General features: G+C 41.2%; 1 protein-coding gene and 1 long non-coding RNA gene across 12 annotated transcripts in view; one reads left to right on the top strand and one right to left on the bottom strand.

The window, feature by feature from the left end:
* Positions 1–18,960, top strand: part of LOC117515636 — a 402,159-nt gene that overhangs the window by 123,393 nt on the left and 259,806 nt on the right. The gene's annotated exons all lie outside the window — the stretch shown is intronic.
* LOC117515633 (pleckstrin homology domain-containing family A member 5-like) overlaps positions 1–18,960 on the bottom strand; it is a 366,809-nt gene that overhangs the window by 330,064 nt on the left and 17,785 nt on the right. For all 11 annotated transcript variants that reach the window (XM_034176275.1, XM_034176273.1, XM_034176274.1 and 8 more), the window contains exon 3: positions 18,446–18,503. In XM_034176275.1, the coding sequence (XP_034032166.1) occupies positions 18,446–18,503 (58 nt within the window). The remainder of the gene's footprint in view (positions 1–18,445; positions 18,504–18,960) is intronic.

The raw sequence follows: 18,960 nt of genomic DNA, 5'->3' as shown, positions 1-18,960 counted from the left end.
ATTACTACAGGTCAGGGTAATGCCATCCACAGTAAGGATCTGGTTAGACACCATGTTTCTAGGATTTGTGGGGCCAAGTACAATAACTTCAGTTTTATCTGAGTTTAAAAGCAGGAAATTAGAGGTCATCCATGTCTTTATGTCTGTAAGACAATCCTGCAGTTAGCTAATTGGTGTGTGTCCTCTGGCTTCATGGATAGATAAAACTGGGTATCATCTGCGTAACAATGAAAATTTAAGCAATACCGTCTAATAATACTGCCCAAGGGAAGCATGTATAAAGTGAATAAAATTGGTCCTAGCACAGAACCTTGTGGAACTCCATAATTAACTTTAGTCTGTGAAGAAGATTCCCCATTTACATGAACAAATTGTAATCTATTAGATAAATATGATTCAAACCACCGCAGCGCAGTGCCTTTAATACCTATGGCATGCTCTAATCTCTGTAATAAAATTTTATGGTCAACAGTATCAAAAGCAGCAACTGAGGTCTACAGAACAAGCACAGAGATGAGTCCACTGTCCGAGGCCATAAGAAGATCATTTGTAACCTTCACTAATGCTGTTTCTGTACTATGATGAATTCTAAAACCTGACTGAAACTCTTCAAATAGACCATTCCTCTGCAGATGATCAGTTAGCTGTTTTACAACTACCCCTTTCAAGAATTTTTGAGAGAAAAGGAAGGTTGGAGATTGGCCTATAATTAGCTAAGATAGCTGGGTCAAGTGATGGCTTTTTAAGTAATGGTTAATACTGCCACCTTAAAGCCTGTGGTACATAGCCAACTAACAAAGATAGATTGATCATATTTAAGATCGAAGCATTAAATAATGGTAGGGCTTCCTTGAGCAGCCTGGTAGGAATGGGTCTAATAAACATGTTGATGGTTTGGATGAAGTAACTAATGAAAATAACTCAGGACAGAAACAATCTGAGAGAAAGAGTCTAACCAAATACCGGCATCACTGAAAGCAGCCAAAGATAACGATACGTTCTTTGGGATGGTTATGGAGTAATTTTTTCTCTAATAGTTAAAATTTTGTTAGCAAAGAAGTCATGAAGTCATTACTAGTTAAGTTAATGGAATACTCAGCTCAATAGAGCTCTGACTCTTTGTCAGCCTGGCTACAGTGCTGAAAAGAAACCTGGGTTGTTCTTATTTTCTTCAATAGTGATGAGTAGAAAGATGTCCTAGCTTTACGGAGGGCTTTTTTATAGAGCAACAGACTCTTTTTTCAGGCTAAGTGAAGATCTTCTAAATTAGTGAGACGCCATTTCCTCTCCAACTTACGGGTTATCTGCTTTAAGCTACGAGTTGTGAGTTATACCACGGAGTCACGGCACTTCTGATTTAAAGCTCTCTTTTTTAGAGGAGCTACAGCATCCAAAGTTGTCTTCAATGAGGATGTAAAAATATTGACCGAGATACTCTATCTCACTTACCAGAGTTTAGGTAGCTACTCTGCACTGTGTTGGTATATGGCATTAGAGAACATAAAGAAGGAATCATATCCTTAACCTAGTTACAGCGCTTTCTGAACAGACTTCTAGTGTAATGAAACTTATTCCCCACTGCTGGGTAGTCCATCAGAGTAAATGTAAATGTTATTAAGAAATGATCAGACAGAAGGGAGTTTTTCAGGGAATACTGTTAAGTCTTCTATTTTCCATACCATAAGTCAGAACAAGATCTAAGATATGATTAAGTGGTGGGTGGACTCATTTACTTTTTGAGCAAAGCCAATAGAGTCTAATAATAGATTAAATGCAGTGTTTAGGCTGTCATTCTCAGCATCTGTGTGGATGTTAAAATCGCCCACTATAATTATCTTATCTGAGCTAAGCACTAAGTCAGACAAAAGGTCTGAAAATTCACAGAGAAACTCACAGTAACGACCAGGTGGACGATAGATAATAACAAATAAAACTGGTTTTTGGGACTTCCAATTTGGATGGACAAGACTAAGAGTCAAGCTTTCAATGAATTAAAGCTCTGTCTGGGTTTTTGATTAATTAATAAGCTGGAATGGAAGATTGCTTGCTAATCCTCGCCCCGGCCCGTGCTACGAGCATTCTGACAGTAGTGTGACTCGGGGGTGTTGACTCATTTAAACTAACATATTCATCCTGCTGTAACCAGGTTTCTGTAAGGCAGAATAAAATCAATATGTTGATCAATTATTATATCATTTACCAACAGGGACTTAGAAGACAGAGACCTAATGTTAATAGACCACATTTAAATGTTTTAGTCTGTGGTGCAGTTGAAGGTGCTATATTATTTTTTCTTTTGAATTTTTATGCTTAAATAGATTTTTGCTGGTTATTGGTAGTCGGGAGCAGGCACCGTCTCTACGGGGATGGGGTAATGAGGGGATGGCAGGGGGAGAGAAGCTGCAGAGGAGGTGTGTAAGACTACAACTCTGCTTCCTGGTCCCAACCCTGGATAGTCACGGTTTGGAGGGATTTAAGAAAATTGGCCAGATTTCTAGAAATGAAAGCTGCTCCATCCAAAGTGGGATGGATGCCGTCTCTCCTAACAAGACCAGGTTTTCCCCAGAAGCTTGCCAATTATCTATGAAGCCCACCTCATTTTTTGGACACCACTCAGACAGACAGCAATTCAAGGAGAACATGCGGCTAAACATGTTACTCCCGGTCTGATTGGGGAGGGGCCCAGAGAAAACTACAGAGTCCGACATTGTTTTTGCAAAGTTACACACGATTTAATGTTAATTTTAGTGACCTCCGATTGGCGTAACTGGGTGTCATTACTGCCGACGTGAATTACAATCTTACCAAATTTACGCTTAGCCTTAGCCAGCAGTTCAAATTTCCTTCAATGTCGCCTGCTCTGGCCCCCGGAAGACAATTGACTATGGTTGCTGGTGTCGCTAACTTCACATTCGCAAACAGAGTCGCCAATAACCAGAGTTTGATCCTCGGCGGGAGTGGTCGTCGAGTGGGGAAAAACGGTTAGAGATGGAACGGGTTGGCGGCTTTTTGTACACGGGGTCTTGTTTAGGGTACGCTTTCCTCCTCACAGTCACCCAGTCACGCCTGCTTTCCCGGCTGCTCGGGATCTGCCAGGGGGTAACTAACGGCGGCTAAGCTACCTTGGTCCGCACCGACTACAGGGCCTGGCTAGCTGTAGACTATTCACGGTGCGGAGCCGAGTCTCCAATTCGCCCAGCCTGGCCTCCAAAGTACGAATAAGCTACATTATTACAAGTACCGTTACTGCTAAAGGAGGCGAGGAATAACTAAACATTCACACCCAGAGCAGAAAAGTGCGGGGAGAGACCGGAGAGCCGCCATGCTAAATCGGCTAAGAGCTAGTAGCTACGCTAAGCTAGCGGATTCCTAAAACACGCCAACGTGAATAATGTGTAAATAATTTAGAGGTGATTCAGCAGAAGGAGTGCTTAGTTAAGCACGTAAAGATTACACTGGGAAACAAATCGTAATCTAGATAACTAGATCAATCTAACTGCGCAGATTAAACAGCTAACAGATACAGAAAAACACCGCTGTGCTCCGGAACAGGAAGTGATACAATACCGCAGTGAGAGCCAACCACCAGTAGAGGCAAGCAAGAGGGGATGCAACCAAATTTGCACGGTAAATGAAACACAACACAAATGGGACGAATAATCCATGTCACGTGACAAAGCACCAATCAAATAACAAGGATCCACTCAGCCATTATATAAACTGTGTTACAAAGTGACAGAATTCAGACAGAATGAGGGAGGCACAGAGGAGCCTACAGACTACACAGCAGTATAGTGTGAACTGAAATCAGAATAGATGTGTCTAAGCTGTCATGGCTTTGTTTTTAAACAGCAGTTTATATTAGAGTACATGGGCTGATTTGAATGTTGCACTGAATTTGCACTCATGCATATTAGCATTTTTTTTCCTTTTGGGTCAATGGCTAATCAATTTCCCATGTGGCTAACTGAAACTGCCACCAATTAGCCACAGCGGCTCCGTATATGCTGTAGTCAGAGCTCCATTAACATATTTAGTTGACAATGCAACATAATTATTTGTCGTTTTGGGTTTGCAAGTGTTGTCATATAAGGTATTTTGGCTGTGTCCTGGCTGCCTGGCTTGCTCAACTTGCAGTCACATGATAAGTGAGTCAGCACAAGAAAGAGATGTTGACATCACCATAGCGGATCGCCATTCAGAGCAGGGCCAAAGGAAAATTTGAATGCCTGAGGGAGTAACTGATAGTACTGAACCAGTCCTCAAACCTTAATGAGCCATACAAAACAAGAAAGTACAGACACGGTCAGCTGGATGTTCATCAGTCTAAAACAAATTAGTAACACTGAATGACAAACATTCTAAGGTTACCATTTCTACAAATGTGCGGTCTGTGTTTAATGGCATTACAAGCTGTTGACTGTTGTCTGGACAAAACATCACCTTTGAAGACATTGCTAATTAATCCCCACCAACACTATTTTATAAGTTAAATGATCACGAACTTAATTACCACATAATTCTGGCGGCCTTAAATAAATTTAGAACAGAGATAAACAGAGTTTCCTCAGAACATAGACCCAACATTATTATTTAACATATTATCTCAGCATCCAACCCTGGCTGACCTGAATATCAATTAATCGCAAAAAAACAGTATATGAATGCATTTAACAAATGAATACTTGACACATTTCACACCTTCTTGCAATCTCATTCCCTTTTTCTCAGTAGGTGAGAATGTACTGTCCAGCTGATAGATAGTTTCTAAAATTAAAAAGCCATGTTGGCGCCGAGCCACCTGCAAATAACTACGAAGGAGACTGCTCATTTTGAGAAGTGCGCTGAGGCACGACTGATTAAATTAACATCTGCACTGGCCTTCACCCACTTAGAACTTACACTACCATAAAATAATCCAATCTTAGGATGGACCATAGCTCCAGTCCACATGACCACACCAGAAACCTGCACTCCTTGCTCTCCAACACAATCGCTTATGAGGACAGTGTTTGTCAGCACAATTTGGTCCTCGCCGGTCACACTGTGCAACTCGAGGGGAACAGCCAAGTCACACAACCAGTAACAGAATGAGCCAGATCCTTGTTCAGTTGTCAAAAAAAAAAAGGCTTGAGTCAAGCATACAGATCAATGAAGCAGTCTCTTTCAAAACAGCACACATTATTACATTAAACTACTTGCACCTCTGGGTAACCACACACACACACACACACACACAAATACACCAAATTAAAACTTATATACAAACACATAAATTTCAAAACTAAATTGCTGACAAAGTAATGAGAAGCTGGAGTAAAGCGTGAAGCACAGACTTCTGTAGCTGTCATCACACTGGTTGTTTTGGAGGGTTGTAGAGGCTTTTATTGGCAGCCTCGCATAAAGCCTCAGAATGTCCCAAGTACTGTCCAACACAATCATCACATAACACTGTCAATAAAGCCAAAGCCCCATATTAAAACCGGGAGTCAAAATACATTTACCAGATACAGATAATCCTAAAAACAGGCGAATCGATCAATTGATTTGATTCATCTGACACACTTGTTCAACAGTGCAGCCAGCATTTAACATTTCATCCTCTTCAGTGATCTAATGGACCATAGTCTATCTGTGATCCATATGGACACCTCCCCCACCAAGATTCGGCGCGCATATGAATAGCAGATTAATTTCAATGTTTATAATATAATGTGTAATACAGATTCACTGTCACAGTGAACTCTTTGTAACATAATGATTGCATGAATCTCAGTCAAAGCAGTCACGTGTGCATGTGAGCGGGTTAAAAAGCCGCTGTGCATTCATGTGAAAAGTGGCGTTTCCCTTTTTTGCTGTTATGAAAAATTATGCAATTCGTGACTCAAAAACATGACCTGGTTTGAAACATTGAGCTTTGTGATCCCTACTTATGACACAGACAACTACAGAGACAAGCTCCAGCTAAAGGCAGCCATACGTGATATGATGATACAAAGCCATTGTGCTGCTTTGCAAATGTTTCACCACAACACAAAACCGCATTGCATAACTGCAGAACATACACGTTTAGCTCTATCACAGTCTGCTACACACAGTGAAGAAAGAAGGCAGGAGCTGCACACCAGGGTGTGGTACCATCTGCAGTTGATGCAGAGACACTGGGTGACCATAGACTGTATATATACTGGACAAAGCCTGTGTGACATCACCCAGAGGTTTTTCATAGTGACCCGGAACAGCAGATATGAACTATGTTGTGGGCATTGTCATGGTCACAGCGTCTGAACGATGAGCTCATTAATGCATAGAGGGGTGGAGTGTGAGTGGCTCTATGTGTGGTGAAAGATGCCTGAACATGCCCTTCTCTTACAGTCCGAGCCACCTAACCTGGGTTTGGGTGCTTATTAAATCATATGTTTGGGGACTGCATGTGATTCCCTGATTCTCTTAACGATTTACCTTGCTGTGGACATTACAGGAGTTATAAGACATGTATTTCGTCAGTAATCATGCATTAAGTGGACCTAACGGGTGATGCTACCAACAGCTGCTAAAAGTGCTACCGCCATTAATGTTAAATCTGACGAGAGTTTCACTCATCGCGAATACTGCAAAAGAGATGTCTTTCACCGCACAACAAGCCGTATTATTCCAGGTGTTTGTAATAAAATACTCCAAAACGACACACACAGCCTCCACTACCAGCAGCACTGAGCAGAGTCTGAGGGCTCAGCAGTTGTCACTCAAACTGACCACACCCCCAAATTTACAGACCATTTGGGCTTAAAACATCTTAAGCTAAGACGTAACAAAAAAAATTCAACCCCCATACTGTTGTCATGGTCGGTATCCAGGCAGTTTACCTCAAGGGCCGGGTTTTCTTGGTGAAAACATTACCAAGCTCATGCAAATACATACAATTTGGTCACTTTTCAAAGGAGTCAGACTCGTCAATAAAGTCAATTTCAAGGACATGTCGCACCAAAATCATAACTCCTGGGGAGGGGATTAATTGCGCATGAATTGAGTATACAAATGTTGGCCATTCGTTGTCATCCGCAACAAAAGTGGCCAAAAATGACAGATGTCTCAGTATGAATTACAGATATATTAATAATGTACAGCGAATATATGACAAACAGTCACAGATCTGTTTGCTCAATACGCATGTATTGAGCAAACGGATCGGACGCATTGCGATTATCACAGAGGTATTACAGATGTATTGACAATGCATTGCGCACGTGTTGCACATGCACGCATCTGCATTGCGGCCCATAGATGAAGTGCACTCTGGCTTTCGGCATCACTAGTCACACCAACACCACAGCCTCTGAGCAATTGCTGGACTTGGACAAGTTGATTGGATTAAACAGCAGTAAATAGGGCGAGTGGTGACATCAGTGGATCACATCAGAGCGCAGCTCGTCTGAACGATTATAACAAGAAGTTAAATATGTTATAACATAGGAAAAATACTGTAACAGATGCTGACAAGAAGGAAAAAACAAGCAACTGTTTTATCAAGCCTTATCAAGTCAAATAATTACCTTTTAAGATGGCTCAAAATGCTTTCTGCAGCTTGTTAGGATGGCCTGGGCTGCAGCCTCCTCTGTGATTCAGGAAGTGATAAGAGCCATTTTCAACAGCGAATTTGCAGATTAATCCGCCACAAAATAATTATTTTCTAAACGCAGCGTCCTGCGCAGAGCACGTGGCAGCTGGTAGAACAAAGAACGGTGTCCAACTGTGAACACAGCGGGTGGGATCATCAGGAAACAGGTCGTGCTGCTGCATAAAGCAAAACATGCTCGTGTCAGTGCACCTTTATGTTGTTGGATGGTGTTTCTGGGGATCCATAACTACATTTGTACATCTCCACAGATGGACTGGCAATGACTGGCAGGTATGTCGATGTCTGCCATGGTACTTTGGGTTTACGTGAAGTGTTTGTTGTGTATTCGCAAATTGTCCGCAAATCAGATGCAAAACTGACGTAATACAACGGCTTTATTCGTGGCCACTCTGTATGCAATCGCAACATCTTATTTTAGTTTGTGATGTGGACGTGATAGGCATGCAATATATCCATTTCACACACTGTCCCAATCTGCTGCCAAGCCGCAATACCCCGTCAGTTGCGGATATACAGAGCATACATTGAGTATGTATTGAGTATGTAAGGCGGATGTCATCTGCAGCAAAAATTTTGTGCAGCTCAAAAATCACGGCAATGGAAAAACGTGCCTCTGCGGATAATTGTGGACATGTGCAGTTGGTGGCCGACTCATACAAGCATGTTTCACAGATATTGCAGACGTTTAGCGAATATGAACCAATTCTGGGCGCAATTCATACGCAAATCTTCCTAAACACCAGTGGGACCGGACCCTTAAATTTAGGCTGTTAGTGACCATCCGGTGATCCACCAGGATTACTTTGTGCACTTTCATGACTGGTTTCAAAGTATACGGCATTCGCATCAAACAGCTACAGAGACCTCCGAAAACAAACTACTCATGAGTACTCGGTGTTTCGGACAAGTGACTTCACACCTAGAATCCCAACGTGTGTTTCAATGGAATGTAGTTGCTATTTTTAAGAATGGAGGCAAAGATTAATTCCAAAGTTGACATAAGTGTGATGTCGTGTTATGATGACTCATTTTTAACAGTGACAACTGTTAATTTTGATGGAGTCACGGTAAAAGCTGCGGCTCCAAGAAAGTTTCTGTGCACCTGCATGGCCATGAGTCATAAATGCAGCCTGTCAATAAACATCTCTGTTCCAGGATCAGCTTTGTGCATGATTAATTATGAGGGTTGTTAACAATAAAATCTAAAAAAATAAAAATACACCCGCTGCTGGGGGAAGCAAGTGTCTCGTCAGCTGCACAGTGCTCGCATGCGCGCACACACACAAACACACACAGAGCAAGCTTCACAGCACACATACACACATTCCAGGTCCAAATTTACTCTCTCTCACAGTAAAAAAAAAAACAACAAAAAAAAAATCTAGCCACAAAACACAAAAGGGGAACATGCCACACTCACAGTCGTGTTGTGCATTAATTTCCAAATATAAACTTCACGCGATGAAAGAATTGCGCGCAGGTGAGATCGCCAGCTGCAGCTGTGCCTCTCTCTCGATCGTAGCACATAAAATAACATCCATGAACTCCTGGAAATAATGTATTCTGACTTTTTTCAATGTAACAAATCCATATCCGTGTCCAGGCAGTCTGTTAAAAACAATGTCAGATGTCCCACGTCCATGTCCACAGCTTCAGTAACAAACATTGCGTCTCCACACTTTAAGCTCCAAAATCTGACACTCTGAAAAAGTTACGAGTTTCAGGGTAAAGCATGTCGTCTCCTCTCTGTAAATCCGAGCCATCACATTTGAACAGCAGCTCAGAAGTTTTGTTTTAGGATGGAACAGGTTCTTTTCCCACTGTCAGTCATTGAGATGTTTCTGTTTTGCTGTTTGTTTCTGTTTAGGACGTCATACAATGAAAAATGCCGAGAACTGCTGAGTGAAATGTTTTCAGGAAATGCACCTGCTAATGCTCAGAGTGAGAGGAATAAATACATCAGAGATCACTAATTATTAGCACGTGTGCGGAGGCACTTACAATCATGAGTACTTTTATTTCATCGTACTAACTTGTCCTTGTACAATGGTTCATTTCATGTCATCTTGGTGTATAAATCTCACCGTTCGAGGCAGATAGCTGTCATCTGGCCGTTAGAAGCAAGTTAGAGACAACAAAAAACCAGTTGATTTCAATAAAACAGCATACAGACAGAGCGCGTTGTCACTGAGCAGTCTCCCCTTTGGATTAGTCACACTGCCTGGAGACGGAGCGCTGACCTTGAGAATAGAGACCAAACTTTTTTTTTTTACCAGGCTGTAAACATGTTTATTTCTGCTCTAAAGTTAGACACTTTGACGCAGAGTTAGTATATGGAAAAGTGGAGCCACCCTCAAGCAGGCAGTTAAGGAACTGCACTTCCGCATAAGCTTCATTTCAAACAGTGCCAGGGTGGCATTTGGGAGTGACAGAGAGAAATTAAGTTTTACTTTATTGTGTAGATAATTAATTATTTGTGTAAAGTATTTGTGTAAAGTACTTTGTGTAGTTCCTGGAAAGTGTTAGAATATAAAATAGTAATTATTATTATTACTACTGTTTTGCATTTGCATTGGTTTCCAAGTCTTTACATCTCCAGAAATGTCTGATGCACTGTACCTTTTTTCTATTTTGCACCTACTGCTAAATGTTAAACATGTGGCTCACATTAGCCACATTATTAGTTTGACAACCTTAGTTATCATTCTGGATTTCAAGCTATCTTTATGACAAATTGTTGTTGCATAATTCTTGAAATTCCAACTCGTATGATATGAGCATTAGCCTCTCCTCCGCTGTCACATTACACACTTGGCTGCACATACAAACATCACCAATGTGCACGGTTAAAGTTCAACAAACTTGAGCTTTCAATGCAGTGTGCCTTTGCAGCTTGTTACATTCCTCCTCTCAAAGCCTCACATACGTACACAACTAGAGCACAACGCTTGTACAGCGCAAACCTTCGCCAACACTATTTTCCAATTCCACAAATTTTTACCTTGCAAAGATTTTTCAAGGTCAACGTTTCTATTAGAAGTGGCTTTTCATAAGATAAATTACAAAATATAGTTCAAAAGGGCTTTTCAATGTTAAAATCAAATATCCACTAAATCCGCAACACGGATCAGATGTGGATCAAACTTTTCATTGAGAGTGCCAGTTTTCACCTCACTGTCACACATGAGTGTGATTGAGGCACTTTTGATTGAGATATAATGCAAACTGTACACCAAATGGACTTTTCAATATTAAATTCAAATGTCCACAAAATCCATAATTTGGATCAGATCCAGATCAATCTTTGTCAGGCGGTAGTAAGTGCTAGCCTGCACCTCACTTTCAAATGTGAGTGTGATCAGGGCATGAGGTAAAAGATGGAAAGTTCCATTCAATGATGCAAAAAAATTGAAAAAACTTTCATTTATATATATATATATATATATATATATATTATATATATATATATATATATATATATATATATATATATATTTATATATATATATATCATTGATATTTTATTAATTTGTAAATAATAACAAAGGGACTTACATTTTGGTGTGTCACTGGTGCTTTGACATCAACAGTCCAACACTAACTTTATATTGGAGTCCAAAATTGTTCTCAGTCAACATGCAAAAACAGTCAGACAGTTCAAAAATAATTCTGACAATGTAGTCCGTAATGCTGCACACTGACTTAATGTACTTCCTCAGTCCAGCAAAAAACTGCATCAGAAATTTGTCCAGGTTTTCATCCTAACTCTAAACTCTTCATCCTAACAGCTCTTCATACCTCCAGACGGCTTACGGCATAGTGGATTTTTTTTTTTGTTGCTGTTGTGCTAGAAAAGTTAGCACTGTCATTTAGCTTGTTCAAATCCTTGTCCATCAAAACAAAACTCCGCCATGTTTAGCTAAACGCCATCCCCACTAGCGTGTGCATGCATTGGTGGTAGCAGCATGCAATGGTACAAAACATATGGAACCAAATTTGCATGGTAAATAGAACACAACACAAATGAGACAAAAAATCCATGTCACGAGACATACAAAGCACCAATCAAGTAACAAGAATCCACCCAGTCATTATATAATGTAAAATATGCATTAAATGGAGTTTTCAATGTTAAATTTAAATGGCCACAAAATCAATGGCCACAAAATCTGTAATCTGGATTAGAGCCATATCAAACTTTCTCAGTCGATAAAGGATACCATCCTACATAACGCTCTCAAGTAATTTGATCTGTTTTGACAGAGTTATGCATTTTTGAAAATTCCTTCTGTTAAAGATGGGGATTTTCCCAATTTTCCAAGATTTTTCCTGACTTTGCCCTTTGAACTATGACATTGAAAATTGAACCAATTCTTGCCTATCAGGATATGAATCTTCAGTAAAAATTTCTTAATGATATATGAAAATTGTGGGCTCCAGGCTTTTCACAAACAGACAAACAGACAGGGATGAAAACATTACCTCCTCCACTTTCATTGGTGGAGGTAATAATGGAGACATTAAAATTATGTCCTGCTGCTATAACCTGGTTGTATCAAACTCTAAAAAGCAGCTAAACTAAAAACAATCCAGCAATCAAAATGTACTTTTATTTACCAAAATGGAGCCTGCATAATCTGTGGAGGAAGTGACTAGTGCTTTGGTATTTACATTTTACTTTTTACCCAAGGCCATCAAAATATAGCCATTGGGTATTACGAAGGCTTTGCATCCATCCATCCATCCGTCTGTCTGTGTTCAGTATAAGTCCAGTCCTATTACTGCCAGAGTCTTCAAATTCATTCATAGGACACAGACCATGGACAAGTTCAAAGATGGCTAAGCTTGACCTATTTTAAGAGGTCAAAAAAACACATTCCTGTTGTGTGGGCTGCCAGAAGAGGAGGTACTGCTGGCCCACCACCAGAGGGCGCCCTGCCTGAAGTGCGGGCTTCAGGCACGAGAGGGCGCTGCCGCCTCACAGGAACAGCCGAGGTGACAGCTGTCACTCATCAACTATGACAGCTGTCACCGATCATCTGCACTTCACCCCGGATAAAAGCAGGATGACACCTCCACCACGTCGCCGAGATATCGTTCTTCTACGGAGGTAATACTCTCAGCCTGAATATTCCAATATTGATTCCAGTAGATACATTGTTGCAGCTGTCTCCCCGGAGGACCGGCGTGGGCCGCGACTGCTTCGCTCTGCTTTCCGCCAGATAAGTGAATAGACAGACGCTGCACGAGTGTGTGTTAGAGGTGGAATTCCCACCGTTGTTGTTACTGGGTGTACACACACCCACACTTGACTGTCTTTGCTCTTCGCCAGCAGTACCAGATCCGACACGCGGAGACGGTGGCCACCTGAGGGACTCGGGACCTGGCGGCTCCAGTATGCTTCGGGTTCGGTGGCGGAGGAAATCGTGTGGTGCCGGTTCTTCTCTAGACGGACGTCTCCTATCGTCGAGCCTGCCCACACGACACCTTTATCCATTGACTTTGTATTTATTCTATAATCTGCTGTGTGTGGTTGTGGCATTCACAACAGTAAAGTGTTCAAATTTAACTCCTTCTATTGTCTGTTCATTTACGCCCCCTGTTGTGGGTCCGTGTCACTACACTTTCACAACACATTCCATTTCCTATTTTATGCTATCATGCAAATATGCTTTTTTTGGGGGGAGGCAGCCAATTAGAGTAGAGAGGCACCATCACTGGCTGGTCTCTCTCTGGCTGCTAATTCAACATGGTGGAATCCGCTCCAAAGCTGTTGTGGTTGTGTGTAAATCTAACATGTTTCTCATATATTGTGTAAAAGCTGTCACTTCTAAAACTGAAAATGCTGTTTTTGTAACCTGAAAACCCCTCTGGAGTGAGTTACAAGACATGTCGTGGACGTCAGCATGCACGCACATCATGGAAGGCCGGCTGGCATCAACAAAAACCCCAAAAAAGTCCCATATACAACCCAACATAGAAGAAAAACACAAAACCCACCCAAACCCTCCCCAGGGGACCGTCCCAGCCAACCCCGGGAAGAAAAGAAAAACTCCCAAATGCAATAACCCAACACAGCCCCAACAACACAATACAAACATAAATTCACAAAGAAAAATAACAAAACAACCACCCCCAGAACGATATGCAGAGCCCCCCAGAAGACCTTTACCGCCAGTTCCAGGAGAGACAACCAAAGCCGGAATCTTACAGAGGTCCCCAGGTGTACATGGAGGAACAGCGCCCCCCAGAGGACCGTACCATCAACCCCAGGAGGCACCCTCCCCATAACCCAGGAACCCCAGACCCGGCCACACTTGGTTAGTCGGCCCCACAATCAATTCCCCCCCAGAGGACCATCCCATCAACCCTGGAGGTGGAACATGGAAGGAAGCATAAAAACACAAAAATCCAACCCCCGGCGGACTTCATTAAAACACCCCGGGGGCAAATAAAACAACTGGAAAACCCTGTTACCCCCCCCCGCCCAGCACACCGAAAGACCCCAGATCACTTCCAGAGCCAATCGTTAGCTCAATTTTGGTGAACGGCACAAAACTACTAAGCTGGGGAAGGAAACAGGAAAAACTAACCCGGTCCCATCCCCGAAGCGCAGCGGAAAACCGGAAATAGGTCCGGTGCCCCTACCCGACCATACCATCAGCCTATCGGGAGGGGTGGAACTACCAAAATGGCGAACGGCAACAGATCGGCCCACCACTCCGACTGAGGTATGTTCCCGCTGCACCACACCCCGGTAACACCAATGACGAACGGTCAAAGGCCCACCAGGGCTGGAGAGGAACCGGGCCCTAACCAAACCCAAAAAAACGCCCCTGACAACCCCCCCCTAGGTGCAGAGGTCTTCTGAAAAATGCTCAGCGTGACCAACCTGCACCACCCCACAACCCAAGACAAACGGTCTTAGAGCAATGTGAGGTTGGGGTTAGGGAAGCAGGGAAATAAAAAACAACAAAACAAAACGACCCAATCCTCAAACAGAAAATACCTAAGTCCAAATAACGAAAACAACCGATTACCCGAGTCCAGCCGAGCTCCGAACTGCCAGTCGTTCACTCCACCAGAACCGCCTCTAAATCCCCAAACAATGTATAACCCCTTACAAGAAAACAAAAACAGCCCAAATAATTTTTTTTTTTTTTTTTTGTGTCCATTATTATGCCTGTCCAAGAACACCTGGAGATATCCTTAAAGGATCCTAACAATGGAGAGTTATTACTCCACCACGCAGTGACCCAAGCTAAGACGTCACCTCGGAGCAGATTTGTCACATATGAGACACGGCTACCATCAGAAGAGAAGGAAGCCGGTCGCTGAGCAAAAACCAGAGAACATTGCATCAAAAACGGAGCACAGACTTCGACGTTTCCCGCATAAGGCTCTGAATGACCGATAATTGGTTCGGAAGCCAACTCTCTGGGAGACGGAATTATCTGCACTGGTATCGATGGTGCCACAGCTGGAGCAGCAGGAAGCGGAACGGCTTGCACTGCAAGCTCCGTAATGCGGGCACCTGTTTGTTTAATTAGGTTTGCGAGATACTGTAACTGCTCCCATATTTTCTCCAAGTATTCTTGAACTCTTTCGGCAAATGGAACCGCTTCTGCCGCTGGGTCCATTTTAGACTGGCCGGGAACTACTGTTATGTGCCGACGCGGGTTGAGGAGCGGCAGCCAAACCCCCCAACACACAACAAAACTAACACCTGCATGAAATCAGTCTAAAAATCAATCTAAAAAGGAGTGATCACACCTTGGAGAGCTGTTGCACCAAGTGGACTGACATGAATCATGGCTCCAACACAAGAGATGTCAATTGAAACAAAGGAGAGGATTATCAAACTCTTAAAAGAGGGTAAATCATCACGCAATGTTGCAAAAGATGTTGGTTGTTCACAGTCATCTGTGTCTAAACTCTGGACCAAATACAAACAACATGGGAAGGTTGTTAAAGGCAAACATACTGGTAGACCAAGGAAGACATCAAAGCCTCAAGACAGAAAACTTAAAGCAATATGTCTCAAAAATCAAAAATGCACAACAAAACAAATGAGGAACGAATGGGAGGAAACTGGAGTCAACGTCTGTGACCAAACTGTAAGAAACCGCCTAAAGGAAATGGGATTTACATGCAGAAAAGCTAAACGAAAGCCATCATTAACACCAAAACAGAAAAAAACAAGGTTACAATGGGCTAAGGAAAAGCAATCGTGGACTGTGGATGACTGGATGAAAGTCATATTCAGTGATGAATCTCGAATCTGCATTGGGCAAGGTGATGATGCTGGAACTTTTGTTTGGTGCCGTTCCAATGAGATTTATAAAGATGACTGCCTGAAGAGAACATGTAAATTTCCACAGTCATTGATGATATGGGGCTGCATGTCAGGTAAAGGCACTGGAGAGATGGCTGTCGTTACATCATCAATAAATGCACTTACGTTGATATTTTGGACACTTTTCTTATCCCATCAATTGAAAGGATGTTTGAGGATGATGAAATCATTTTTCAAGATGATAATGCATCTTTCCATAGAGCAAAAACTGTGAAAACATTCCTTGAAAAAAAAACACATAGGGTCAATGTCATGGCCTGCAAATAGTCCGGATCTTAATCCAATTGAAAATCTTTGGTGAAGTTGAAGAAAATGGTCCATGACAAGGCTCCAATCTGCAAAGCTGATCTGGCAACAGCAATCAGAGAAAGTTGGAGCCAGATTGATGAAGAGTACTGTTTGTCACTCATTAAGTCCATGCCTCAGAGACTGAAAGCTGTTATAAAAGCCAGAGGTGGTGCAGCAAAATACTAGTGATGTGTTGGAGCGTTCTTTTGTTTTTCATGATTCCATAATTTTTTCCTCAGAATTGAGTGATTCCATATTTTTTTCCTCTGCTTGGTCTAAAAAAGTAACCGTTACTGACTGCCACAATTTTTTTTCTTGATTTCTTATAGTGTTTCTTAAAGATTCTTAAAAATGTGAGCATTATGAACTCAATTATAGAAACTAAGAAGAACTGTAGGGAATGTGCAATGCACTACAGCACTTTATAAGTTATTGTTCTTAAAGTTATGGTTTTTAAAATACATAAATGTATGAAATTAGACTTGCAAATTTAATTAACTTATTCCAATTGAATTGTACATGTAGTTTTTTAGTTTTTTAACTGTGCGTCCTCCTTTGACTGAATTTGTGTAAGCTAACCTTCATGCACAGATCAAGTCAGTGTCCTTTTGTTTCCTGTCTTTTGTCTAGTCTGTGTCTTGTTGTAGTAGTTGGTGACCCCTATGTAATGTAGTCTGTTGTATTGTAAGCTCCTGTGATGTTTGTGTGTTTTTTCTGTAAATTGTTTAATTCTTATAGTCTGTCAGGGACTACAGATGGAAATTAGCCCATGGCTATAATCTGACATATTTACACTTTATGTGTTCATTAATGTGTTGTCCCTTTTAAATAAATAAATGAAATGAAAAAGTATTTTAGCATTGCGTTATATTTTCTCTTTTTACCTTCTTACAGAAGTTTACCGTGTTATCTGGCCGTGCCACAAATGTAGTGATGAACTAATGAGTGCAGTCACCAACTCTCTTTCACACCGGGAAGCAAGTGATATAACACTGGAATGTAAAATTGCTGCCTTTCACTTATACTGCCTGGCAGCCTGCCACACGAAGCTCCTCAAATTCATGAGGAAGTCAAAGCCGGCGAAGGATTCAGTGAGGATAAAAAGGCATAATATACTAAATTCATACCCTGCATATTGCAATGTTTTTAGTCATACCGCAGAAGTATTCTGGCAGTAAAATTCATCTGAGGTTTAAAAATAAATAAATAAATAAAAATACATGCTCCATGAGATAAATATTTCAAAAAGGTACGTAAAATAACAATACTTCTTCTCATCTCCTCAGGTTTAAACATTTGGAGCAGTAACCTCTGATTATCAGCACTCCCTGAATGACAGTTCTTGTGATCTTTTTTGATTAGCTGAATGCATCAGGGTACCAAGGAAGCAAGAAAAGAAAACATGAACATAGTTCAAAGACTATGCAATCTGCAGCAACTAATGCAAATCCTGTAGATCGCTGTCTTCAAATGTAGAGGAGCAAACACTGAAGAAAGCACAACGATGCTGTGTGTCAGTGGACATGGAGGGTATGTCATACTTTCTCCTGCCTACACAACCACTACAAATGATACAGGGGTGGCTCAAACAACATCTGAGGGAAGATTAATTTTTTTAAAAGATGTCTTTTCAAATTCTCGTAATAGTGTAGGTTGGTGCATACAGAAATATATTCCAGCCTCTGCTCAAATCGAGTGTCATTTCAAAGTGTGAGTGAATCATGTGAATCAAAAGAGCCAGAAAGGAGAAATCATTATATTGTACTTTGAATCATCTCACCAAGCAGCAAAGAACAAGGTAGATTTGAATAAATAAAACCAGCCTGTGAGAAGACAGCAACCGCACTTGGCCCATGTCTGCATGTTTACACATCGTCCCTGTGTAATCATTAACTTTTTTTTTATAAGCTTATACTGTTCAGAAACAGACTAATGGTTCCAAATATAGAACTGCACAATATTTACTTCTGAAGTTTTCGGGAACAGCGGTATGCCTGAGTGAGATTTTCATTCCAGCGAATAAACTTAGAAAAAAGAAAAGAATACTTTGCAAGGTTGATCATTTTTCTCCAAAGAAAGGGATGTGTTCAGAATCCATATGGCATGTTTGGATACTGCATATGAGGCATGTGTGTCTTGCAAGATGGAGTTGTTAAACTCACTTGATAAAACACCGGGCTCCCTCAAAAGTGTATCCTTCTTCCCATCCAGTTGGTAGGTCTGTGGAGGAGAGTAGAGGAAAGGACAAAAACACAAAGACATTCAAAGTGAACAGATGTTCAGTGCATTAATTTAATGAGGAATATTACCTACAAGCTGTCACTTCACAAAGTGAAATGAAGCAACCACTCAAGTGTGGATGTTCCACAACGATTTTAGATCATGGAAGAATATGTTACAGTGAGGCAAATAAGGATTTCCACAGTCCACTGTTGATTTTGTTTTGTTTTGTTTTTTTTATAGTAGGTACACTTCAACTGTGAGAGACAGAATCTAAAAAAAAAAAATCTGAAAATCACATTGTATGATTTTTAAATAATTAATTTGCATTTTATTGCATGAAATAAGTATTTGATACAATAGAAAAACAGACCTTAATATTTGATAGTGATGTAGCAGCTTTAAAATTAAATAAGCATTCTCCAAGCAAGTTGACTGAGTCAGGTCAACCGGACTT

The sequence above is a fragment of the Thalassophryne amazonica genome, chromosome 8 (assembly GCF_902500255.1).
Source record: "Thalassophryne amazonica chromosome 8, fThaAma1.1, whole genome shotgun sequence".
In the NCBI taxonomy this organism is placed as follows: domain Eukaryota; kingdom Metazoa; phylum Chordata; class Actinopteri; order Batrachoidiformes; family Batrachoididae; genus Thalassophryne; species Thalassophryne amazonica.
This window is presented reverse-complemented; position numbering and strand designations above follow the sequence as displayed.